At 39.0% G+C, this 26,201-nt stretch overlaps 1 protein-coding gene across 1 annotated transcript; it reads right to left on the bottom strand.

Annotated features, from left to right (window-relative positions):
• Window positions 1–826: 826 nt before the first annotated feature.
• On the bottom strand, window positions 827–26,201 carry chs1 (chitin synthase 1). Its single transcript, XM_070833113.1, has 35 exons — window positions 25,949–26,201; window positions 25,689–25,766; window positions 21,725–21,860; window positions 20,010–20,195; window positions 19,471–19,672; window positions 17,551–17,711; window positions 16,412–16,487; window positions 15,891–16,009; window positions 15,474–15,651; window positions 15,123–15,219; window positions 14,859–14,955; window positions 14,054–14,175; window positions 13,585–13,680; window positions 12,973–13,137; window positions 12,731–12,878; window positions 11,835–11,900; window positions 11,566–11,741; window positions 11,335–11,393; window positions 10,740–10,940; window positions 10,465–10,633; window positions 10,197–10,312; window positions 8,554–8,733; window positions 8,341–8,445; window positions 8,064–8,181; window positions 7,136–7,217; window positions 6,816–7,051; window positions 6,389–6,495; window positions 6,195–6,276; window positions 5,848–6,001; window positions 5,393–5,497; window positions 5,044–5,154; window positions 3,779–3,916; window positions 3,567–3,646; window positions 3,189–3,255; window positions 827–1,016 (listed from the first exon to the last, which is right to left on the bottom strand). Exons 2-35 carry the CDS (start codon window positions 25,733–25,735, stop codon window positions 942–944), a joined length of 4,257 nt encoding a protein of 1,418 aa, XP_070689214.1. The 5' UTR covers window positions 25,736–25,766; window positions 25,949–26,201; the 3' UTR covers window positions 827–941.

Here is a 26,201-nt window from a genome sequence, read left to right as displayed (position 1 = left end):
GGAAATAGTTATCCCTTCATACCCCTATATGACATAGGTATACCGTGTGTCAAACACTTTCTTTTATAGACAAAATTTTTATTATCAAATGACTGTGCAGTCTGCTTCCTGATTATTTCAATCTGTATTTGTCCATAGATTCAAATAAACCCATTTCTCAATGTGGGATGATGAAAATGAACTGATGATTCTGAGCCAGAGCTTTTAAACTTCATTTAGGGATGTACAGATGTATACAACTTAGCTCTTTTACAAGACCAAGACTGTTCACACATTTCTATTATATCCCTTTATTACAATTAGTATACATAATGACTCATACAATACCATCTTGACACAATCTTTTAAAAGCAACACATTTTAAATTACAGTAGAAACTATTCAGAATATGAGGTCTAACAAAATTATAGGTATTCCACAAAATGTTTCATGTGCAAATATTGCATATCATGGAAGGATCGGCACTGTTCGCCGGGAGCAACACATTCAAGTATTTGTCTTTTAACCTGAAATGACACGGAGCTTAGATATACATTTTGAAAATGCTGCTTCATCTGCATGTCCAGATGTATGAAAAACTGATGTTGATGCAAACACATATAAATGAACAGCCACCAGATTACATTGATTTCTTTGTCAACTTTTTGATAATTGAAGTGTATCTTCTACAAGCAACTTTTAGAATTAGTTTCAACCCTCCTAGACTATTTCGCAATGGGATCTTCAGATGCTCGATTCGGACAAGGACACTAAACTACATTCAATCAAATAGATACAAGACTACATTCACTATGCTGTTGGATCAAGTGTACCGTGTTTAGTGCATTGTGAAATCTAGAAAAAGAAGTATTTTATTCTCAGCCATTAGGTCGTAAGGGACCTGCATGGTTGGTTGCCCCTGACGATGCCAATGTGTGCTGGTCACAGTTTGTGGTTTCTGACTACAGGTCATCACTGGTAATGGAAAGTCCATTGGCAATGTGGTTCTCCACAGTCAGGCCATCATCATCATCATCCTAGGTGACAGCAAGAGACACACGGTAAAAAGATCTCATGAAGAGTAGATCCAACCAAGAGTTTCATGCATATATTTTCTAGACTAAGTACTGAACATTTTCACAATACACAATACTTCTACACTTTAAGATTTTTTTTCAAACTAAATTCAAAGTGTTGTTTCCTCCTGGAGAAATGTAGCCTGTTATTGACGCTGCTATTCTTGAGTTAGGATTATTCTAAGGAAATAATAATTTTCCTTGTTGTTTTTGCTCTGACTGATGACACTAATATAAAATACAGTACGCAGTGGACTTGCATTAGCATTGTTCAGTGTTTTACCAGGTGCTATCATGGACTACATACTACTTATGGTCCTAATTTCAGATTCTGGTTAAATATTTTAATTTCTGGCCACTGATGTTTTTCTTGTTCAATTTCTTATCTATCTCATTGAGTGTTCTTTTGCTTTTTGTTTTAGTCATTGCTGTGGCCTGGCAGCTGAAACAATGCAGCTTCTCATTTCTATACAGTGCTTTTATATTTTCTCTGTCTTCTCGTTTCCAGCCCACTGAATGTTCTCAGTTTGCCTTCAGATCAAATGAGTGAAACAGCGCCCCCCAGGATGTATAGGCGGTGACAGGTGGTATTGCAGCAGACGCGCAGGTGAACTTGGCTTCGTTTGATTGCCGAATAACTTTACGGCACTGGGCAAATGAGTGTGTTCAGGAGGAGGGAAACACTGTGAGGGGAAGCCTCTGTGGCCTCTTTCACTCCAATTAAACCCAAGAAATTTAGCAAGGTCGCTCAAATGAAGCGAACCGAGTAGTTAGTCAGTTTTCCAGCAGCGCCAGTGATAATGATATAGTGATATTAGCTGCGTGCTTTTTTGCGACACTACTTAGTTAATGTTAGCTAGCTAAAGTTAGCCGGCTAAAGTCAAACCGCCCAAAATGGCTGAGAGGAGAAACTACAAATAGGTCGAAACTGGAAACTGTTCTCAGGTGGACAAAGAGGACAAAGTCGGAGCACATGACAGAAGAGACGTGGAGACAAAATCTATATTAGACTATAAGTACATGAGGAACAGCTGGTAAGTCAAACACGTCCCCTCTCCTCTCTACTGTGGCTTTCTAAGGGTTATAAGTCCGTCTGTGCGAACCAAACTTTACTCTTGTATTTTATAGTAATTTTCCTTTAAATGACGCTGTATAAATAGTGCTTGACTTTAATCACTACCTTGCTAAGGAATATTGCATGTGTATGGAGCCAGCTGATATGTGCTGGTGAGGTCTCCTGCTGCTCATTTAATTGTATAGATGCCACAATTTACCAAATCATGAAAATGAAACGCTTTAAGAGTCTAATATTGTTACATTAGTCAACACTGGTCTAAACTTCAAATACAATTACTGCTTTTCTGCCTATACAGTGTTTGTTTGATTGAAGGATGAAAAAACGAGTGCAAGTCATGCATCTACATCAAATATGGATTGTTTCATTTTAATTAATACATAATTTAGTTGTTTTTTTTTGTCATTCTGTTGTAAAATCTTGAATCTCCTTTGTGTGTTCAGTATTTCAAATCTAGAATTTAGGCTCGATCGTACATGTCATTGTTGCCTTTTGTAGGAGGTAATGTGCCACTTGGCCTCCTTGGGTTTTTTTCCTCACAATACTCCACCACTAATCTTTACCCCTCCTTTCCCTTCACTTTGCATACATGCTCATACCTTTTGATCTGCCTGCGTAAAACCCATATTTAGACTGTATGGTACTGTGTTTGTATGCCGGCTGTGTTTGGCTCCTCTGTGTCAAACCTCAGGGCTGCTCTGAAGTCCTGGTCCATCCCAGCAGTCAGTGCTTTAGGCAGTGATATACTGTGAGCTTATGAATGTGCTGCAGATGTTGATGCAAAAAAGCACTCTAGTGTAGTAATAATGTTTGGGTGTCTGAGCTAGTTTTTCTGTTTGATAGTGAAGTTCTGATTGATAGTTATGCTTTACTCTGTTTTCACGATGACAAGTTCGTTGGCAGTCTTTCTTTAATAATGTTATGTTGAGGGGCCCAAATGGCATATTGCCTCAATCTAACCAAGCCTCTGCAAGTCTCGCAAGTTACCTGACAAGAATTTCAATGAAAAAAACAAATTCCCTGCAGTTTCATATGTATATTTGAGTGTTGTTACTTACCTCTTCTCTCTGTTTGTAGTCTTTCTCTGTGCTGCGATAGGACACCACATGGATCAGAGTGTAGATCCTGCAAACAGAGAGGTACGAAGATGAAACATGAGTAAAAAATATGGGAAAATTGACAAATACATTTAGTTTCAAGTACAATAGGAGATGTCATTGTAATTCTCCATAAAGGCGTTAATGTTTTAATGCAAAATTTCCCTGCTACTGGTGAGAAAAACGTTTAGTGCCAGTTTAAAAACACTGGTATAATTTCTGTGCCTGCCACTGAATCAAACCTGCCAGTTAGTTGTGAAGCTGTCAAATACAAGTCTGATTTTAGAGCTGCAAAAAAAATTAATGTGAAGTGATGCGTGTGTGTGTGTGCGCGCGCACCTGTGGTATAACATTGCCAGGAACTGGACAAAGAGAAGAATAGCAAAAGATAACAGGAACATCAAACTGAGAGGCTCCACCTGTCAACACAAGAACGACAGTAATGGTGAACACTTTTAGCAGGAGTTACAGCGCTACTGTCAGACATTCAAAAAGATGTCACAGTCCTCCTTTAATTATCGCCATCTGTGCACCACGCTATCTGTCCCAACCTTGAGGGATTCTCCAGATAAAGTTCCATTCGGAAAGTATTTGGGGATCTTGATGCTGATGACATCACTTCCAATGGCCTGCAGGAAGAAGGTAGCGACCACCCACAGCACGTTGATGATGAAGTACAGGAAGACTGCCTGTAGGGAGGAAGCAGACTTGAGTACGTTCATACTTAACACTAATAGCATGCCAATTTCAGTGCATGCAGTAGTGGACACGAGTAGTAAGTAGTATTAGTAACATTTTATGACAGAATTTTAGCTGGCATGAATGTCCTAGAAAGATCTAAAATGTCCCATGTGTCTATGTTCATTGTCATCCCCATTCCAAATGATGCAGTCATGCAGTCTCTGCTGCGAGCTGACACATGGCTGACATACTATCTTCTATCACATCGTACAACAGCAGCCACAGGTACTGCGTTAGCATTAGCCTACATTTACTCAAGTACTGAACATAAGTAAAAATTTGGGGTACATTTCTAACAACTTCACTTCTTGTGAGTACTTCCTCACCACTGTGTGTTAGCAATGGTGCTTTTTTTTCTTCGCTAGCACAGTCAGTCTCTCCTTGCCTGCACTTTTATCATCAGTGGCAACTGAGACGGACCCTGTCATTGTGAAATGTGACGTGCATGCGCAAGAGTGGTGTGTAGGGAACCAAGTGCCAGCGGACCACTATGCACTTTCATGAATGGGAAATTTTAATTTGCACACTCACAAAAGATTATAGTGATTATTTTGGTCCCAGTGTGGAGCCCTGAAACCGTTTGACAGAGCTCCCAAATCTGTCTGTTCTAACTAGAAATTCTTCGTTGACCTTGCAGCACCTGAAGTCCTCAGCACTCCACTGTGGACTGGAAGCTGTCAACCTTTCCTGTGTCACTACTTTCTTTTAAACCGATTAAAAGCAGCATTCTGCAACAGATGGTGAGAAGTGAATGACTTTAGCTGTTGCTTGATTGGAGGATCTTTTTGCCTTTTACCTTCTCTGATGTTATCGTGACGTACACTTTGTTTACGAGTTGCTTGACAGCAGTCAAAGTCAGAGCAATAAACATGAATGGGCAGATAGAGAAATTTCCTGTTTGACTTGCCTTTGGCCTCACTCTTCTGTTGTAGACCCGTCTATAGGCTTGCTCACAATACAGACTTATGTTTTAATGATTCATTACTCAAACTGTCAGTCGATGCACACTTCATGTTAAACAGAAATTATGCCTCAAACACCAAAAACACACAAACGGTAAATGCAAGTAGCTGACCTTGTTGCGCAGTGACTTAAGTTCCCTGGTGACCTCCTCCAGATGTGCTTTAGTGTCAACGATGGGTGTCAAATAGCGCTCGATCAGCTTGTTCCAGAAGTCCTGTTCACCCTAAACACACACAGGTTCAGGTTGTTCATTTGGCTTAGTTTACTTTCTCAGACCTGTCAGGTGTAAAGATTATTCTCTGTTTTAACAACACCTCTTTTTTTGCTTCATTACCCATTTCAGTTACTACTTATCTGTACAGAAGAAGATTTTGAGCTTGCCAGCCAATATGGACTTTTCCCTGCTAGGTGTTTCACAGTATTTGCTTCTCACTGACACAAGGGTGAAATAAGCAGCTTACCTCATCTAGTCTTTGAACTTGTGGAGCGGTGAGTGTTTTCTCTATGGCCCTTTTCACTCTCTTCTCTAATTTCTCCATTCGACTGGTCTTAAGGATACGCCGAGCCTGGTAGATGGACGAAGTCAATTACCTCTTGATTTAATCATTTCTCTTCTGCAGGAGTTTTTAAGTCTGGTTTTCATCAAATCAGAAGAAGCATTCAAATGTCATATAATAAAACTATACATTTTATCTGTAAGAGATATGTATAAATTACATTAACAAAAATGTACATAACAAAAGCATTGTTAAAGGAAAGAAGACTAAAATAGCTGAGCTATTTCTTGCCAAATTATGACATTATTCATAAGAACAACACCTTATTACCTTTTTCACCAAATCAATTGCTTAGGTGCTTTTATTATTATTATTATTATTATTATTATTATTATTATTATTATTATTATCATCATCACCGTCTCCGACAGTGCATGTTGTAACTCCTCCAGCTGGCTTTCCGACAGAACATCCTCAGGCCCCACTCCACTTAGCTCTCCATTAAGAGTGTCTGTTAGCATCAAGACCAAGTCCTCACACACATCATCCTGATTTTTGTTACGGAGTGTGTATCTGAGAACAAGACAACAGAAACAAATACCTGTAATTATATATATATATAAGATAAGTTGCACTTAATTTTCAGTGATATGCACTGTTTATTTTGTGGAAACATTACCACGGGTTTTGTTGGTGTTGTGACAAAAGCCTGGTGATTAAGTACATACAAAAATGTTCTTGTCTCTGTACAAAATAAAATACTTACCGTATTTGTTCTTGTAGATTTCTCTTCAAGTTGGCATAAGTCAGTTTCTTCAAAAACTCCTGTTTCACCGGCTCCACCCAGTCTGTGTACATATGCCAGTAATGTCATTATAGTGTGCTATACTTGATGTGTCCTACATGATGAATTACAGTGTCTAACATTCTGGACAGATGCACAGTTGAAATAATTCTCACCACTGATAGGAAGCTCCTCTGTTTCTTCATGTTCACCGATCATAAAGTGATCATCGTCATCGTCAGACTCACTCGATGGTATGCTCTGCTTTTCAATACTGTCATCACTACGCACAGACACACATGTTTTTGTGAGTGTAGTATGGACTTCACACAGTGTATATGTGCTTCATGAATCATGAGGATCTAAGCCTGTTTTCAAAATGAGCGTCCAAGTTTTCCAGTTTGAGACAAGAACTGTACTATACAACCGTTTGTTTGCCATCAGGAGTATGCAGTTTGTGTGCATGGATGTGTTAATGATCTCACCATGAAAGGTAACATGAGTGATAGTGTGGTCCATTCCTCACAGATTGACTAACTAAAATATTCAGTGACCAAATGCATTAATGAAACCGAAAGGAAGAAAGAGAAAACTAATAAGCACCTGTGTGTGACAGCAGCGTTGTGGCCTTTTGCCACCGTCTCGTTGGGTTTGTTTGATGGAAGTTTCTCAGCCTCTTCCACAACCACGGTTTCTTTGGTTATGTCGCCTTTGGCTTGAGGCTCCATCTTTGGAGCTGCCTGTTGAGTTATTTCCTGGTTGGGGACTGGAGGAGGGTCTGGCTTTGCAGTCTGGCCTGAGATCTGTCGAATTATCAGATTCTCAGTTTCCTGCGTTACCTGTGAAGCAACATGATAACATGAGTGCATCCATCCATCTTTTCATCTGCTCGAAGGTCGTCAGTAGCTTTTTGGTAACAATACCTGTAACTTCATGTCCCAGCAACAGAGTTTACAGTTTCTGTCACACAGTATATTATGGTTCTTCTTCATTTCCTCCCCTCCCCTGACACACAGACAGAAGAATGGTGAAGTGAAAAGTGAAAACAAATGAATTCCCTGCTGCCTCTGCTTATCTGTTGCACAAGTAAATCATTGGTCAACAATAGTTTGCTCCCACCATGACTGGAACTGGATAGGCAACAGAAAATGGATGCATGATTGGATGGATTTCATCTGCCTAAAGTCTGCAGTAACCCATATCATTATAAACCCTCAGTGTTTTTAGTCGTAGTGGTTTACTATAACTGATACATCTCCTCAACTTCATACATTCCCTTTGGGTGCTCAAGTTAAGAATGTTTTAACACTAATAACTCCTATGTTCTTCTGCATTAGCTTATGTATGCCATACAAATAGAGGCTGATTGTACCACAGATATTGTTATTGTGATACTCATGTACACGTTGATGCCAGAATCAATATGGTCTGTAAGCTAATGATAACAATCATGATCCAGGCTATATAAATTCTTTTCACCATAAACATGGAGCTTGACCATAGACCGATGTCACAGCATTAATTTATTAGTCATTTATTTGTTATATTAACACAATCATCATTATTGGTGCTCTTGATAATGCCACTGATAGGGAATACTACTATGTCGACTGCTGTTTTGACTGTTTTTGCTCCTCTTAATGCTACTTTTGCATTGCCACACCCCCCTAACAATAGTTATCTTTACTGTTACAACTAACACCATTAGCTGCCTGCCAGTTAATCACCTAAAACATTGGCTATAGAGTAATGAATGAATAGGTTTGTAATTTGGGAGTTGCTACTCTTAACTTAAAATCAATCTAAAGTAACCATTAAATAATTAAAATTGGAATAATGATCATGCATTACTTGTTGGATTCCCTTGTTCCCCAGGACACAATGTGCATGTTAACCAGTGAGTAGATGGTCAGTAGGAGGTATCCACTGGGAATACAGATGAAATACATCAGACCATAGATAATCATCCCTGGAAGAGAAAATAAAATAATGTAAAACTGTGAACATAATGTGACATAAAACTGGTAATGTAGCGCTACATAAGATTTAACGTAACTTAAAACTGTGAAAACGTGAAGCAGAACATAATGTTAAAAATAGTCTTTACAATAATAAAACATAATCATACCAAACTCCTCTGGGTGTAGAATAGCTGTCACCATGTACATGATTGCCATAGAAACCAAAAACAGGCCAGTGGGGGTCAGGAATGTGCCCTCAATCACCATGTCACCTAAGAGTCAACCATTCTGTGTTAATATGCATTTAGAATACATTACTAAATCATCATTTTTAAAAAGGTCACCACAGGTATATAACGTTATGAAGAGGGTTTACCCACCGATTATAGAAAAGAAGGATGCAGTCATGAGGAACGCGTACAGAACACTCATAATTCCAGCGATGGTTATTTGGGTATTCGGCTTGGCAACAAAACAGACGATGATGTAAAACACTGGAGGAATGCTTGAAATCAAGATGGAAAGGGTGCCAGCGATTTGGAAAACAAATTGGAAAGCACCTGGCAGGAAAATACATAGTGTGTGAGAAATAAATACAGGACAGATGCAAGTAGTTACACTTGGATGAAGTTAATACAGGAAGATTATGAATAGGATAGGGAAAAAAAAAAGATGGATGGATGGATATGATAGGTGAAATTCAGGTGTTGCTGTTGCACAAGGATATAACTAAGTACTCGTTATTACCATTACAGTTATTATAAAGTCTGTTTTGACTTTGCCCATGTTCATCGATGTTTGATGAAAACTGGATTCAGTCTTCCAAGATGCTGGCCAGAGCTCAGCATGGGTGAGCACAGAAGAGAGGGCCAGACTGTGTGCTGCTGACACATGGTCAGTTGCAGTGCACACCTCAGCTGCAGAAATGCTGTATACTGCCAGGATGTGCAGGTGTCAGGTTTCAGGAGAGTCTGGCTTGACTTTCCCTGATGGAAAGTGTGAATATACGGAGACCTTTTCACCTTAACCACGCTAACTTGGTTAACTGACAGAATTATCATCAGTTCTTGATATCCAAGTTATCGCCAATTAGCAGCTAAGAAGAGTGAAGAGCATCACTAGTTTTTAGCTATCTATTCTGTTACTGCACATGTATTGCCAAATTTGATTTTAGTTTTAATTTCAGTTTTTGTGTGTAAAGTCGCTGCAGTGAAAACGACTTTGCTGTTGGGTGCACAGAATGCACTGGAGACACTGGAGGCTGTCACACACTGCCTTCTGTGTGCTTTCTTACCTCCTCCTCAAACACAAACACTTTGATTTCTGTCAGAAACTTGCTTTTTTTGATCTCCCTCTGGGTTGTTGCCATGGTTCACCATTAAGAACCGTTGATCAGCAGGGTCATTTCTATGCATCAACATACATTAGGTGCTTCGTATTGACCAGTTATGGGAGAATGTGGACATGCAGAGGGCGGAATATGTGGCAGATCGTCATGCGCACATTTCCAGGTGGACTGTGATTTATAAAGGGAAAATTACCTGCAGGTGTGCACTTTTATTAATCTGATTTTAGGCGTTTGTGCACGTTCACTTTCAGTATGGATCCAATGCACTGTATTATAAAGGAGGCCCCAGACCTGCAATTCATTACTTATTTGTGAGTCTGCTCCAAATTTTTTTAGATTCTTCCACCAAGTTTTATGAAAATCGGGCCAGTAGTTTTCTCTAATGCTGGCCACAAACAGACGACCAGACAAACAAACAGCACCCGAAACTACAACCTCCACAGTGGAGCTAATAATTGTTTTCAGTCACTAAGTTCATTTAGATGCAGAAAGAGTCTGACTTTGATTCATTCAACCCTTACTGACTCATAAGAAAGTATAAGGGGAAACGGATGGAGTGGAGATTATGGAAGCAGGTACACAATGGTAGAAGAGAGGAAAATGTTAGCCCCACTGAAGTCATTAGACAAACAAGAAGAAGGGGCTTGTAGAGTAATAAAGTAGACCTGGACATACCTGCTACCATGAGAGTCACAGAGGCTGGGCCAAGGATAGAGGAACCAACAGTGAACATCTGGTAGAAGATGTAAAGCCTGGAGATGGATGAGTTTCTCTTCACCGTCTCTGCACCACTGCAATTTAAGGCATATATATATATTTATATATATATATATATATATATCAATACAATGTCCATATCACAGTAGTAAACATCTGATGGATGTATAGCCTTTTTTACCTAGCTAAGAATGTAAACTCCACTGTTACTGAAAACAGCACTAACCTGTGCAGAAGGTCCAGTGTATTAGCCAGCGTAGATGGTCCCCATCGTCTCCTCTGGTTATAAAACTCTTTGAACTCCTGTGGTGAGTTGGTGTATGCATCTGATGCAGCATTGTATTCAACACGCCACCCTTGCTGCAGTAACAAAGTACACAGCCAACGATCCTCCCCTAGAAGTGTATACATGCACGCAAGACACAAAAGAAATGTGTGAAATTGATGTAAACAGTCAAAGATGAAAAAAATGGTTGGTGCACTTCTGGTCTGTGTGTCAACCTTGGTCATATTGTACATATTCCGAAGCCCTGGTTGCAGTTGTTGTGTATCTCTTTAATACATTGTCATCCATTAAGGCCGACCCTCTAAACAGACTGAAACATCCTGGACTGCACAACACGGAGCCAAACACATGCTCTGCTGTCTTCTGTAGCCAGTGGCCTACTGCATACTCAAACTTCTGGTACCACACCATGGGACCTGGGATGGGAGACAGGCAGAGTGACCAGTTACAGAGATAAAGTCATGTAGAGTAATAAAAAAAGAGGAAGAAGAAGGAGGGAGGAGAAAGGACGAATGAAAATAGAAACTATCTTCAGCAGTGAAAATGGTCATTTTCTGAATGATTTATTTTCACTCAGTTATGTTGAGGCACAGAGTAAGCAACTTAAAGTAAAATCGAGGTCTTTCTGTTGTTACTACTCACCTTGAACCTTGTTTGATCTACTTTGAATTACTTTACCGTCTACCTGCTATAGAGGAACTAGAGGAAAACTGAATTCGAAATGCAAACCAACACAGGGCAAAGGACAAAGTATAAACACATGAAAATAAACAACAGTTTACCACTTAAAAAAAAAAAAAGTGTACTTACCCATACCAGTAGGATGGATTCTACCACATGCTGCACCCACAGTTTCATACATCCTTAACCTGTCCATGAAAATGAAAAAACATTTTTAATTGTTTAAAAATATTTACTAAACAATTCTCCTAACTGGTTGAGTGACAAACTGACAAAGGTAGCTAAAGTATTTCCTGTCCAGCAGTAATATCAACGGATTTCAGTCCTCAGCCATGTAGAGTTGATTTGTCTGTCACTGACCTGTCTACAAGCAGAATCACAGCTTTCGGCTGGAAGTCAGTGTCTCCGTCCAGAGCCAGGATGTAAGTGTTGTCATCTGAGATGAATTTTCTCTTGTTGTCATTGTCATACTGAGGCAACAGATAAATCTCGCCGTCCAAAGAGATCATGCTGGCTCTGCATGGGTTATTCTGGCGCTGCACAAAACAGGATAGATAATGTATTTTACATATTTAAATGTTTTACACTTGTCAAAATACTAATGTTTACACAATAGGCAGAAGTCTTACTTGGACCTTCTGAGGGTTCTTCACAATGTAGCCCTTCCAGCCGAGTAGATAGTACATGTACATAATCTGAGAGTGACATAGAGTAATGTATAGTGTGAAAATCTGAGATAAATTGTTAAAGACAGGTACAATCTAAGTAGTGTATTTGTCCCACAGAAACTTAAGAGGTGACTTGTCAGTTATTCATTTAATTCATCTGGGAGTCGTAAAGAAATTGTTTTAAAAGGAACCATAATACAAACATGTTTTAAGGTATATCTCAACTTCTAAATAAACATATTCCTACAGATATACAGGAATATACAGATATACAGTGATATACCTGAGGAGGTGATAAATTACCGCCCTTTAATTCTAATGAATGTATCGTAGAAAAAGCCTAAAATAAGCATTAAGATTAATCAAAAGTTTATTTTCATTCTGCAGTTCACAATAAAAAGTAGAGCTGAAAAAATTAGTTGTTCAATTGATTAAACGATAAAATGTTTTTGCAGATTATTGTGATAATTGATTAATTACGTAAGTCACTGCATTATGGACAAAACAAGCAATTTGAAAAAGACAATGCCTTGGAAAATGTGCCATTTTCATTGACTGAGTAATCGAGAAATAAAATCAGCAGACTTATCAGTAATGAAAATAATCAGTGATGAAGAGCACCTTCTCCCATTAACAGAGACGCCTGTTCAGGGAGTCACTGATTTTGTGGATGTGGATTCTGGGTACGATGGCCATACAGTGTGTATGAGGAGTGAGTGATGGGCCCATTCTGATTGGACTAAACAGTACATGAAAATGTCTTCTTATTTTGCTCTTTCTCAGAGATGACTGGGCAAGCCTTTAACTTCCATCAGATTAGTCAGATATTGTTTATAGGAACCACCGCTTTGACTTACCTGGGACCATCTTTTCTTGTTCCTGATGAGACTTTTGTCTTTTAGGTGAACATAGAGCATGTTGCCGTCAGGCATAACAAACATTAGTCTGCCACCGTAGGGAGTCTCAATGATCGACACATCGTCTGGCTCTTTGTTGGTAAACACCCTGGATGGAGGAATGGGCAGATGGTTGCTTGGTTGCATCGATGGATGGGTAGATAGATAAGAGGGCAAATGTATGGATAGATAGATATTCTCACCTATAAACCTCTATGACAACATGGATCAAGTCATCAACATAAGAATTAACAATTCTCTTTCCTGTGTCCTTTTGGGTCATGAAGGCGTCGTCTACATAAATGTGACATTCAAAGTCAAAACAGTCATTGTGTTCTTCCTTTGGATCGCCTCGATAGCGGTCCAACCTGAAACAACAACAACAAATGACTGTAGCAATACTGCAAAAGCCTATTCACAAAGTGTTTTCTTCTTTTGTAAAAACTGTCAAAGCATAAAAGGAAATAATAAACAAATGACATGGATACATTAATCATGGATTAACATTTTAAAAAGCAACATAACACCAGGCTTAAAGGCTGTGTCACTGCCTCTTTGGTTGAAAATGCACTTGCACTTCTGACCAGAACTGAGCTCTGTTGCACCTGTGATGTCACAGTGTACTGACACCCCCTGCAGTACACTTCTACATCACTGCAACAAGATCAAGGTGAGAAGTAAGAAGAGACCAGTGGAGGAAAATAAAGGGAAAAGATTTCAGTTCAGAGGCTTTTTAAAAAGATGTGAAAACAAAATGAAACTCTTGTTGAGTATTTGATTCTGGTAAACTTATGTACAGTGACAATGTTTCCAACCTAAACATAGAGGTGAGAATCTTCAGCATTTCATCATAGTTCTCATGCCACACGGTGGCACAAAGATAGATCACACAGTTCTGTACGTCATCATGGCTGTAGAGGAGAGACAGGAGAGGAGAAGGGAGAGGTTTTCAGCAGATGTTTCAAAGATTTCATGTTGTGAACATGCTTGTCTCTCATCAGTCTCCACCACAGGTGCAGATACAAGTTAGTAACATTTCTATTTTTGGTCATTTTTAAATAATCTTTTTTCATCATAAATGTGTACATTATTAACACAGAGAAATGACTTATTTTAAATGAATTATGTCTTGCATCTACATCTCCTGTACAAGAGATGTCTTTGCTTCTACTGCATCCACACAGAATTATCACCCCAAGTGTTTTTTCTACATATTTAAAATGTGACCGAAATAAAAAAACCAAAACAGAATAAAATATTCTCACAGACTCGGACCGCTCTTACCTGTCTTGGTTTCGGGCTCGGGGCACTTTCATTTTGGTGTTGAGTAGCAGAGACAGGTCAATGAAAGCAGATTCATAAAGTCGACGAACAAACAGCTGAGAGGTTCTCTCTATACGCTGGACCTGAGACACACAGAGACCGCAGAGGCATTTAGGTCTATGTCACTTTGTCTGATATTAAGGTCAGAGGCCCCTGAGTTGAGAAAAATTACCTGAAATGTAGAAAATGTGCCGTGTGATACGTTGTGATTATAAGTTTGACTCTCTAATTTTAGATGGATGCTTAAAACTAACTCCAAACCTATTGTTTGTATGGTACTGCTTTATCCAAATGACAAAGAAAACAAATTCCCACTGATCTTTACTGGTATCTAGTCATGCAGACAGTTCTGGTTTGATTTGGCTAGCTTTTGAAATGTCCACATCTTCTGCTGCTACCCTGGCTCATCTCCATTAACTGACTTTTGAAAATGTAATTTTTTTAATGTGCAAATGAAATTATGTCCACTTCCATTGTATTGGGGCAAATATTAAAGAAACTGATATTTCTGTTTAGGCTTTTTCAACAATTTTTTGTGGGGGGTCTTTGTGTTGTTATGTTTTTGACAGGGACAGTAACGGATAGACAGGAAATGGGGGAGAAAGAGGGGCATGACACACGGACAAGGTCGCCCGCCATAATTGAACCAATGAAGATTGCAGTTCTGTTATGTTCAGTAACCACATGGCTAACAAGGGACTCTGTGCACTGACCCTTTAAAAGCTTATTGTAAATGAAAGGCGCGTGTGTGTGTTTATATAGATACCTTGATCTTCCATACGTAGTAGGTACATGTGACGAAGCCTGACCACATACACACTCCCTCCACTGCCAGTATCAAAAAAGGCCATTGCAAGTAGTAGCTGTCAATCAAATAGTCCAGAAACATTTTGAGCAAAAATATGCAAACATAGTTTAAATGTGATACAGGGAGATGCTTAATTCTGTTGGCTGAAATACAGTGAGTGGAAATATTGTACAATGAACCATTCTCTCTCTCTCACACACACACACACACACACACACGTACTTGTTGAGTGAAGTTCGACAAATGCTCCTTGTAATTTCCAGTAAAACCACAGGGGTTGTGTTCTTGTGGCTCAAGTAGGCCAAGCTTTCACAAAAGGCTGCATTGAAAACAAACTAAATGAGTTAGAATGTTGTTAATTAGTGAAATTATGTTTCTCACTTTTACCACGCAGAGCTTCCCAGAATAAATATAATACAGAGACATACAGGTAAATTTTCCAGCTTTGTGATTAAAGACTAAAAAAAACAAAATTAAAAGGATTTTGGACCAAACAAAAGCACACCCAAGCAGAGTGCAAACTCAACATGATCAATCTACTGTATAAATGAATGTTAAAAATAATAAGCTAACCTGTGATGCTCCCTTCATTTGCGCCGTCCAGTTTTTGTGCCTGGGTTATGAAAAGTATCAGTCCCAACAGTAGTACCGCAGGTCCAGTGCAACATACTGGCAGCGCAAAACTCATCCTGACAGAATGAATCTTACAGGCCACCACCCCAAACCAGTGGCAGGCTGCTGAACAGAAGGCCTGAGAGGGAAGGTAAAGGGAATAGAAATTGTTGTACATAGGTTGATTCTTATTTATTCTTTATATATTTTTTTGAATTTTTTTTTTTATATATATGTTAAGGTGAGATAGAAACAGCTTTTCAATCTTCTGTTTGTCCTTGAACATAGAGAAAAATTGACAATAAAAATCCTTAGAACTTGAACTTTGAAGTCCCATCTCTGCCTGTGAGTTTGTCTGTCTGTTTTTTTTCTACCTACCTGTAAGAAAAACAGCACCAGTCCTATTTGCAGTAATTCCCAGTCATCATTCTGCAGGTTAAAGTCCGACCAAATGATAGATTTCTGAATAAGCCCGTAGTAGAACAGATATACCCCTCCTACAACAGAGTACAATAAACAATCAATCACTTAAAATAAAATGTGACAGAACCCCCCCCCCCACACACACACACACACACACAAACATGCATGTTGTATAGAGCACAGTAAATTAACAGTCTTGTGTTGTGAAGAATAGAAAGAACAGCTTTACTAAATTGAAAATAAGTGAAGACTTCATCACAGCTGGAGAACATCCTCTGCAATCCATCTGCACCTCTGACATTACAGACAGCTGTTTGTTCTCTAGCGTGAATTTAGGAAATTTGACTTTTACAGTCGCAGCGTCAAAACAAAAGTGGCGTAGGGTATAATAGTGCATTTCAGGAGCATGCGTAATTTCATCAGGAAGATTTTTTGAGTGTTGCAGGTTTATACGGACATTGATGACAGATAATTACCTATCACTATTATCCTTAGAATACTGCTGATGACAAACACAAAGTCCCTGAAACCGTCCAATTCTGCCAGCTTGTCCTGCAGGGGAAAAGGAAAAGATGGGAAACAAGTTTCACTGATCATATCCACTTAATATATATGTAAACTACAAATGGGCCAGCTGAAGCTCTGTTGGAAGACATTCAAAAAACACCTGGCGCAGCTGGCCATGTGAGCAATTCAATTAGAAATGAAAGCTGCAAGCAGTGATGAGCGGACCCTCGCACCTTAGTGCATGCTGGGCTGCGTGGTAGCCCCCGTCTCATTGCTACACACTGGTCAGTCAGAGTAACTTTGAATTTCTATGTGTGTGGCATTTAAGAAGAGCTTAAATGCCACTTTGTTCCTACTATGTGGTGCGAGAGAACACCCACTAATCATGTATCACGTTTTAGTGTATCAAGTGTAGACCACACCATGAAAATGTCATGTAAATCACAGGGGGCATACTTCCTGTTATGACCCCTAACTGGCCTGTTGTCTGATGTGTTCTACCTGTTGTTTAAAGGGTATGGCTCCAAGAGGCTTTTTAAGTCTGGACAGAATACACATGCCAACCAACTTTGGAACATCTATGTGAAACCTCAATTTAAGGGGTGCTATCGCGCCATGGTGCCACACCCATGAGCGAAACCAGTAAAACATCTAAATTGTCACCACCTCTATCCCCTTGAAATAACATGCATCTCAGGGGCCCTCACACCACTTGGTGCTCTAGAAATGCATCATGCATCATCCATCCATCGTCTATACCGCTTATCCGTCAGGGGAGCTAAAGCCAATCCCAGCTGACTTCGGGCGAGAGGCGGGGTACACCCTGGACTGGTCGCCAGCCAATCACAGGGCCGACATATAGGGACAGACAAACACTGACTCTCACATTCACACCTACGGTCAATTTAGAGTCACCAATTAACCTAACGTGCATGTCTTTGGATTGTGGGAGGAAGCCTGAGTACCCGGAGAGAATCCATGCTAGAAATGCATCAAATTCAGATAAAGTTTAGGGCTAGGGGGTTAGTGGGGATTTTAGCTCTTTACATCATTAACTTGTAGTTTTGAGTATAGAAATACATAAAAAAAAAAGAAGAAAACATTATACCTGCATGCTGTTTGTAGCTTGCAGTGGATTTTCCCACCAGCAGAGGGAGACGAGGAATGAAGAGAATATTCCAATTGCAATGTAGATAAAGCAGTCGTCGCTCTGTCTGTCCACAAATGACGTTACACGAACATAGTAATCAACCCCCAGGAGGCAGTAACCTGTTGGTTTGACAGGTGGTTAGTTAAGTAGTTAAGCAGTTAGTTGTTAGCTCTGTTTCTCTGCATACCATAACAATGAGCTGAAATGCCAGGTAATTATTTGACAAATTATTCCAGTATTGAAGTAGCTCAATAGCTTCTTGACTGTCATCTCCTCGAATTTATGTTTATAGAATTTATGTTTTTTACAAAATATTTCATTTGCCAAAATATTCCATCTCACAATACAACGTCTGTTCTTAGTGACTACAGCGTTATTAAACTTGTTATGGTTGTCTTTCAGTACCAGCAGCACTCAGGATTTGGGAAATATTGTTTTTTTGGTTTGGCTTGGTCTACAGTGGCTTGAGACACAACATGTTCATTAACTTTTGACTGAAACCATGATTTTTTTTTCCTTAACCTTAACCACACATGCTTTTCCTAAACCTAACCATAGACAGGACTATGAGCCCTGGCCTTTGGTGTCAAAGTTCGTCAATATGTACAGTGCTGCACATGATCCAGCCACTTATTGTTTTTGCTGCCACAACTCTTTTGGAAAAACAGCTGAGTAAACATAATTTCAAGGAGACAAGGTTGCAGTCATTTGTCACTATGGTAGTCACCAATGCAGCTGACACAACTGAATGATCTACTTCTTCCATTAAGCGTCATTCATGTAGCAGCTTAAAGCTTCAGTATTCAAACATGTTTTTTTAATCAATGTGAGCTGTTGAGTTATTTTCCTCCATCATGGAATCTGGAGCTTGCAACCTACACGCAACTTGAATTTGAGTCAGTGTTGAAATGCCAATTAGTGAAACTTACCTCCTGAGACAGTTATACAACTGAAGACACAAACTGAAGTGTGTTCAAAACAAGTGGGAGAAACAGAGCAAAACAATCCGTATGACACCTTATTATTGTCGTTATTATTATCACTGCATGATTTGTAAGAGGAAAAGAATAGCAAATTGTCACCCTCTCCCTCCCTCTGCTGCCCCAATATTCCTAGTTCTAATGTGGAAAGATGTATAGTAACTTTCAACAATGAGACAACTAAGTCATTAAGACTCATTTAAATGATTTTAAAAGAATAACATAAATGGAACATGAATAAGCTAAAAGAATTACATGTGAACTGAAGAAGTGAACATATTACAAATCTAATATATAATTTTTTTTCAGCTAAGGTACAAAAACTAATGACACATTTTGACTTGAAGTCTTCATCAGAGCATACAGATATAAACAGCAGCCACCTCTCTTCTTAAAGGGAAAATCAGTTTCACTTATAAACCGGTGAGAATTTGTACACAATAAAAAAAAAAATTAAAAAAAAAAACATGATAAAAACAAACAAAATATCAATCGTGTCAACTAACCGCACATTCTGACATTATTGCTGCTAGAGTTTGCACATGCGCTTTTCTTTTCGCCAACCTGACTGAAAACTGGGCAAGTGAAGTTCTACCCAATCTGCACAACCAGCCTGGTCAGGTTCCGACCTGGATAGTGTCTGTAACCCATCTGAATGGCTACGACCGCACATGACTGTCTATCTTGGTGAGGCTATTGAATGTTTTTGCCTCCCGTAGTAAAGAACTGTGTTCTTTTTTCCACATTGGGATAACAACAACAAACCAAATGGGACTCGACACTCAACAGCACCAGACCTTTTGAATGTGCTGTTGTTGAGAGTGATACAAGTGTCAAGTTTAAAAAGAGACACAGACAGGCAGACAGACAGACAGACAGTAAATATAAGGAGACTTACCAGCAACTGTGAGAATCAGGGAGCACAGTGGGAACACAATTTTCCATGTTTCTCTCTGTAATCTGAATACTATCTGGAGAATGGCAGACACGATACAGACTCCTCCGCTGATGAAGAGATTAGTAAGCACATCAAACTGAGGCATAACAACTAGCACCAGGACTGAAGTGCCAAGGGACACCAAACACTCAATGGCACAGATCTGGAAAAGATGCAAAGGCACGCACATTACATTTGCATACTTACAGTAATTCTGTGGGCTACAGGTAGCCAATTCTTAGGATCACAGTTAAGCTTTAGATTGACATTCAGCCTTTTTATGGCTGCAGCACTGTAACAATCGGGAAATGAAACTCCTTGTCTTTTTTCATATGTTACAACATCACACAGATTTAAAACTAATATTGTTTTGATCTTTGACTCCTATTATGCAAGGTTGTAATTATGGATTTACAATATACTTTTCTCACTATCTTATTCATTATAATTACATGTAAAGCGGGTTACACACGAAATGAGTATGCTGTAGTTAAACGTACAAATGACATGGTCCTCATGTTGGGTTGCACGAAGCTCTTGAAGGCACATCTCCACAGTGATTTCAGAAACACCAGGAAGTTGGGGCAGACCAGGCAGAAAACCAACATCAGCATGTAGAACTGTTTTTCCTTTGGGCTGCGCATTGAGACTGGACTGGACAACGTTGACAACACCAAGAGGGAGCCCTGATTGGACAGACACAGTTGGGATAGATGAGTCAGAAGGCCAAAAATTTCTTTGAATTTTTTATACCCTAAACTAGTTCTTTAATTGATAAACATTTATCTCTGAGTCACAGTACTCCCTTACAGTACACTGTGAATATAAAGAAGTCCAGGATATAATAGCAACCCCTCTCTGCCTCTAGTTGCTGGTGAGGAATATCTCTAAGGACACTTCACTGCTTTACTGTCCTCATTTACAGTCACAACAATAAACAATTTTATTGAGCTGAGCAATAATCCGTTTTGTTTGATTACATAGCAACTCAGGGACTGTGATAATTCATAACACAAAGCCAAAGGAGGAAGATCCAAATTGAAAGGGACTAGAGGCACAAGCAGAAGGGACAAAGCAAACGTGCACTTACTGCAGAGTAAAACATTAATAGTGAAAAAATGAAGATGGTATCTTCAAAGAAGGAGACAGAGATACAAAGAGAGATAAAACAACAAAAGGAGGTGGTGGGATACAAAATGATTTCACACTGTAAGCCCTGCCATACCATAAATAGCACTGATGTTCATGTTTGGTGGAGAAACTGGCAAAATTGAATGAAAGTTGTGATAATGAAATAATGATGGAACTGCAATCATTATACCAAAAATCTAAACTAATTTTAAATACTAATCTAAAACATTTTCATAGGATCTGTATGTGTTTATATACGTTTACAATGCTGTTTGGGTTTTCTATTCACAGAGGGTGGTTACGGTTTTTTTCCAGGAACAGCAGCTTACTGATGGACATCACGGGCAGTGATGCAGTTAATAGAAATGTATCAACAGCGTACATTAAATGTGTGTTAAGAGTTTTGTTCTATTGTAAAAAAAAAAAAAAGCGCTATAACAACCACTTTTAATCTGCCAAGATGTTAAACAGAGGAGCAGCTTCAAACACTGCTGCCAGTAAGAGCAGTAAGTATACAACAGGAGTCTGAATATGATCCTGTTATGCATATTCAGCAGTTGACATTATGACAGAAGAGAAAAAAGAGCAGTAGCAACTCATCAAAGAAAACCTATTGACATAAGTCACAGAGCAACCAATACTGTTGGAGTAATCAAATCGAAACATTCAAAGCGCTTTCATGCAAAATTACAATACATGCAAAATAGGTTCTTAATGTAATACATCACAGACAGTGACACAAAAAATAAAATAAAGCTTGTTGGGGTAGACCAGAAAAGAAAATGCATCACAATAGTTAAATAGTGAAGAAGGCATACATATCAGTTCGACTTGTGAGACAAAAGGTCGTTTGTACTCTTAAGTTTATCAGAGCTGATTTAAAGGCAAATCTGGTGGTGTTTCAAATGTGAGCATCAAAAAACAAAAAATCCAATCTGAATCATACCGACCCCTAAGTTAGTTTTTTTTTTTTTTCTTGAGGCTCCACATCAGTTCCAGGAACCTTAGGGAGGTTCTCTGTCTTCAGTGCTGAAACAGCAATCATAATGGATAGATTGACAGATGGACAGATACATAATCTTACCTTTGCAACAACAGCACTTGTCAAGACCGCTAACCCCACAATAATGGCCACCAGGTACTGGGCCAGTTGGAAACATCTTCTCTTACTTTCCTTCTCAGCTCCTATTGGGTTCAGCTGGAATGGATCCCATGTATCCCTGAGACACACACATGAACACACAGGATTTGAATGACTTCAAATATCATCACAGTTATTCTATGTAGTAAGGCAAGAATCCATCCATCCATCCACCCATCCTTTGCACCGCTCATCCTTAAGGATTGCAGGGGGTAACTGAAGCCAATCCCAGCTGCCATTGGGCGAGAGGCTGGGTACACCCTGGACTGGACAACCATTCACACTCACACCTAGGGGCAATTAAGAGTCACCAATTAACCTAACCTGCATGTCTTTGGACTGTGGGAGGAAGCTGGAGTACCCGCAGAGAGCCTACTCAAGCACGGGGAGAACATGCAAACTGTCAGGCAACAGTGCTAACCACCACACCACCGTGCTGCCCCTCAACCCCAACTCATTTGACCAAAATAGCAGATCTAAGATGGCATTTAGACCATTGAATTATTGTCTATGTATTTTTTTATTTTAATTTTCACCTATTTATTTTACAAGATTTAGTTTGGCTCAAAGTCAAGTCAATTTTATTTACAGCCCAATAGCACAAATCACAAATTTTCTTCATCAATCCTCAACTCTCTCAGGGAAAAACTCCCCAAAAGACTCCATTGACAGTGAAAAATGAATGTGAATCTATATAAAACCAAGGGAAAACATTGTGCTGTGGGTGCTGAATGTGCTAGTTTATTGCCCTAGCTAGTGGCCAGTGTGTCGGAAGGAAAGTGACTACAAATATGCGGCATTGAGGAAGGGTTCGATATACTGGAAAAGTTATGAACAAGAGGGCTTGAGGTCATTTAGAGCAAATAAAGATGTTTATTGTCGTATATAAAGATGGATGGATGATCCAGGTCTTAATCAGTGTGTGGAGTTAGATGCTGCTTACATCCAAAAGGTTCAATAATTAATTAACTTATCTATCAATAAAAAAACAACTCTTATCTCAGAGGGGTCAGGATACAAGCTGCCTTAACCTTCCTGCAGCTGTCAATGTACTATATACAATATTTCCTCCTTATTTTCTAGACTTCTCTTGTTACTACTCAGGTTGACATGCTGTGAGATGAAAGATAGTAGCATGAGGTGAATGAAACACAGAAGGGGTCCCTGGCTGGATTCACAGTGATTGAGCCCCCAGAATGCCTCTGATTACACTGTTTTTTGGCACTGTACTTGAACAGAAGAATTTGGCACTATAACTTATGACACTTATAACTTAAGACACATTTCAGCGTCTATTTGCCTATCAGGGTGTGGGCTGTCTACCTCAAATTGATAACACTTTGTGAGATTTACCTTTGGCATAGCAACTATCAAAAATACAAGCGAGTCCAAGTGAACCTGCTCTTCAGTATGTCCACATGGTCACGAGGGTGCACAGTGACACACTGGTCTTTGATGATGCATACAGATAAGTAGCTATTACATTAGAAGCCATGCGAACTGTTGATATTGGAAGAGCAAACACAACTTTCCACTGTCTGAAAGTCACATTTGTTTGTAAAATGCTGTCTGAAAGATGAGCTTAAATTTTAATAAATACCACGTAGACTGTGTAATCACATGATTCTGTAATCATATATAATGCCAATTCAGTCGAACAATCGAAAGCCATGAGACAGCACAGTAAATACAGAGATGTCAATGTATAGTGTCTTGTCACACGGAATTTAACAGGCACCAGTGTCAGTAAAGATACACATTTTTGGAGTCTGTTTGTGTGTTTTTCATGCTGCTAAACCTCCTGGCATCATAAGAAGACTTGCTAAACTGGTCACCTCATTGTATTCAGCAACTTGGACAGATTTGATAATCTTTGATAGTCAGGTGGAAGCATAAACCTTATGACGGAGTAAATACACTGGGCCCTGGTCAGTAATGACTAACGACTGGAGATTAGGGAAGATGGCCCCACAAAACCTGTGTGTTCACAAAACAAACATGGATGACAACCAACAGCTGACACTGTATATGAATCGTTTCAAAAACATCTTCACAAGAACAACTGGCAGCCACTGGGTCAGGATTTAAAGTCTTTAAATCTGTTAATCAAGATTCAGAGTCTTTACAGTGAACACACTGTGATTTGACCTGTCAAATGTCAACACCGACTGACTCAGACTGGAACACACCCGATTAATCATCACGATCAAATCATATTCAGAATCATCTTAACAGTCATAATGTGCAACCCCACCTGAGGTGTGTACCGGAATTTATTATTTACAGGAAAACTAAAGGTTATTATTTTTGAACAATATATAGGAAGTCATTAACTAGCATTCTTAGGCTTTATGGACACTATTTTAAAAATGTGATATTTGTTTTCTGAAGATCAGAGTTTTTAAAATCCTAATGTGTTGTTGAAAATGTAAATTGTTTTCCCATAGAACCTTCCCTAATCATACAGAGGCTAGCAGAGCATCAAGCGTATTTAAGTAAAAGCTAAACTCAGACACAAATATATTCTTTTGACCTCAGAGACACCAATATGCAGAATGTGATTACTTTAGTATGTATTTAACATTTTAAATAGAGCCGCACCCCCCTAACAGCAGTCAGTATCTACAGGGATGATATCAGCCATAGCAATAAAGAGAAACACAGCAGTGCACAAGGGAAATTAACTGTTTCCTCCAACTGTAAATTATACCAAAGAGAAACCTGGTAATACAATACTTTGATTTATCACCTGGCGAACAAATTAATAAAAGTATCCATTGGCACCACATAATATCAATCTTGCTAACAGTTAAACGCTTAAGGAAAGACGAAGAGGTCAAAATATTATTGAGTTTGTGTCTGTAGACAGGAAGTGGAACAGCTGCCTTGTTCAAAGTTGCATAGTGTGTTGAATGTATTTCTAAGTCTAAAGTACTAAAGTAACCAAGCAGACACAACTTTAAAACTTGATGGCATCATATATTGTGTCTCTGTATCTCTCTTAGTTAAAGGATAACCTGTGCTGCCCTCAAACAAGGAAATCAATTCACTGAAATTATTTCACTTCCAGTAAACTGTTGGCTGGTGAAACCCCAATTGAAGCCAAATTGGAATTGGTAACTTAAACCTTTTCTCCACAACCACTTTAATAGTAGCAGACCATAATTTCTGACTGTAAACTAGGTATGTAGACAAACCTGACTACATTATTCACATACATCATGAACAGATAATGAGGCCTGAACAGATTTGAACAGCATGTGAATATTCGTAATAATATACTTCTCACACAGAGTGAGATTCAAATACACGTACGTATACAAGTATTTATTAATTATGTGATTTAGGTAAATATTTAGGTAGATATGAAACATTATGTTACTTTGCATATGTTGTCGGCAGCTGAACTTGCATATGATGAGTGTAAGTAAAGTAAAAAAAAACAGCTGAACAGAAAATGAAGCAAGCCATGTCTAATTTGAAGTAGGCCCTGCTTACTTAATCTGTATCTTAATTTACAGATACAGATAGTAGCTTTGTGTTACACCCTTAATGACAATTTCAGATTATAGGAATAATTTCGGAACGTTTCCACCGGTCATTTCCACAGCCAGCCATCATGCCTCACAGCACAGACCCAATTTTGTTTAACAAGTCTAGCGAACAGCCTTACAAAGACTGAGCCGAAGAGTGATATTCTTTTCCCCATTGTATATATTTGATCAGGCCGCCCAATTAAGATCAAACAGGTAGCGGGGCTTCGTCAGCTGTCGTCCTCATGAATGTGATGAGCATTTAAATAAACCTGTCACATATTATCCTCTGTCTCTCATTTGTAACCATCACCGCTAAAATAAAGTAGAAATGGAACGTGGTGACCTTCAGATGTGTACAGTTGAGTTTTTACCTGTGTCTTCCCTCTCTTTTCTTTCCTCTGTATTTCAATTCCTCCATCTTGCCTGTCCGCTTCACTCCTTATGGCAGCCTGTGTGCGTCAAAGAGGGAAAATATTCAAGCGTAGAACTGAAACAGATTACCTGGGGTATAATATGTTGCTATTTTAAAGTGAAACTTCAACACGTGACACAGAATATCATTTCTTTGAATTACGGTCAGCATTGACCTCATTAAGTGATATTAAAATGAAAGAAAACAGAGAAACTTTACCTTGATGTTTTTATTTCTTCTGTTGATGAGATCTTTATCTTCGAGTCTTCAGCAATCCACCTGTAGAAGCTTTGGCTCTACTTTCAGTTCACCTCCATCTCACAAAATGTCCTCCAAACTCAGGAAAGAGGTTTTGATGATCCTGACTAGAATGAAATCACAAGCTGAAACAAATGTATTTTATATTCTGTTCATTCTGAAAAGATATTAGATGACACTGAGAGGGAACCATCGGTGTCAAAGTCTCCGTTGA

Source organism: Pempheris klunzingeri, chromosome 1 (genome assembly GCF_042242105.1).
Source record: "Pempheris klunzingeri isolate RE-2024b chromosome 1, fPemKlu1.hap1, whole genome shotgun sequence".
In the NCBI taxonomy this organism is placed as follows: Eukaryota; Metazoa; Chordata; class Actinopteri; order Acropomatiformes; family Pempheridae; genus Pempheris; species Pempheris klunzingeri.
The sequence above is the reverse complement of the archived record's forward strand: the minus strand, read 5'-3'. Positions and strand labels throughout refer to the sequence as shown.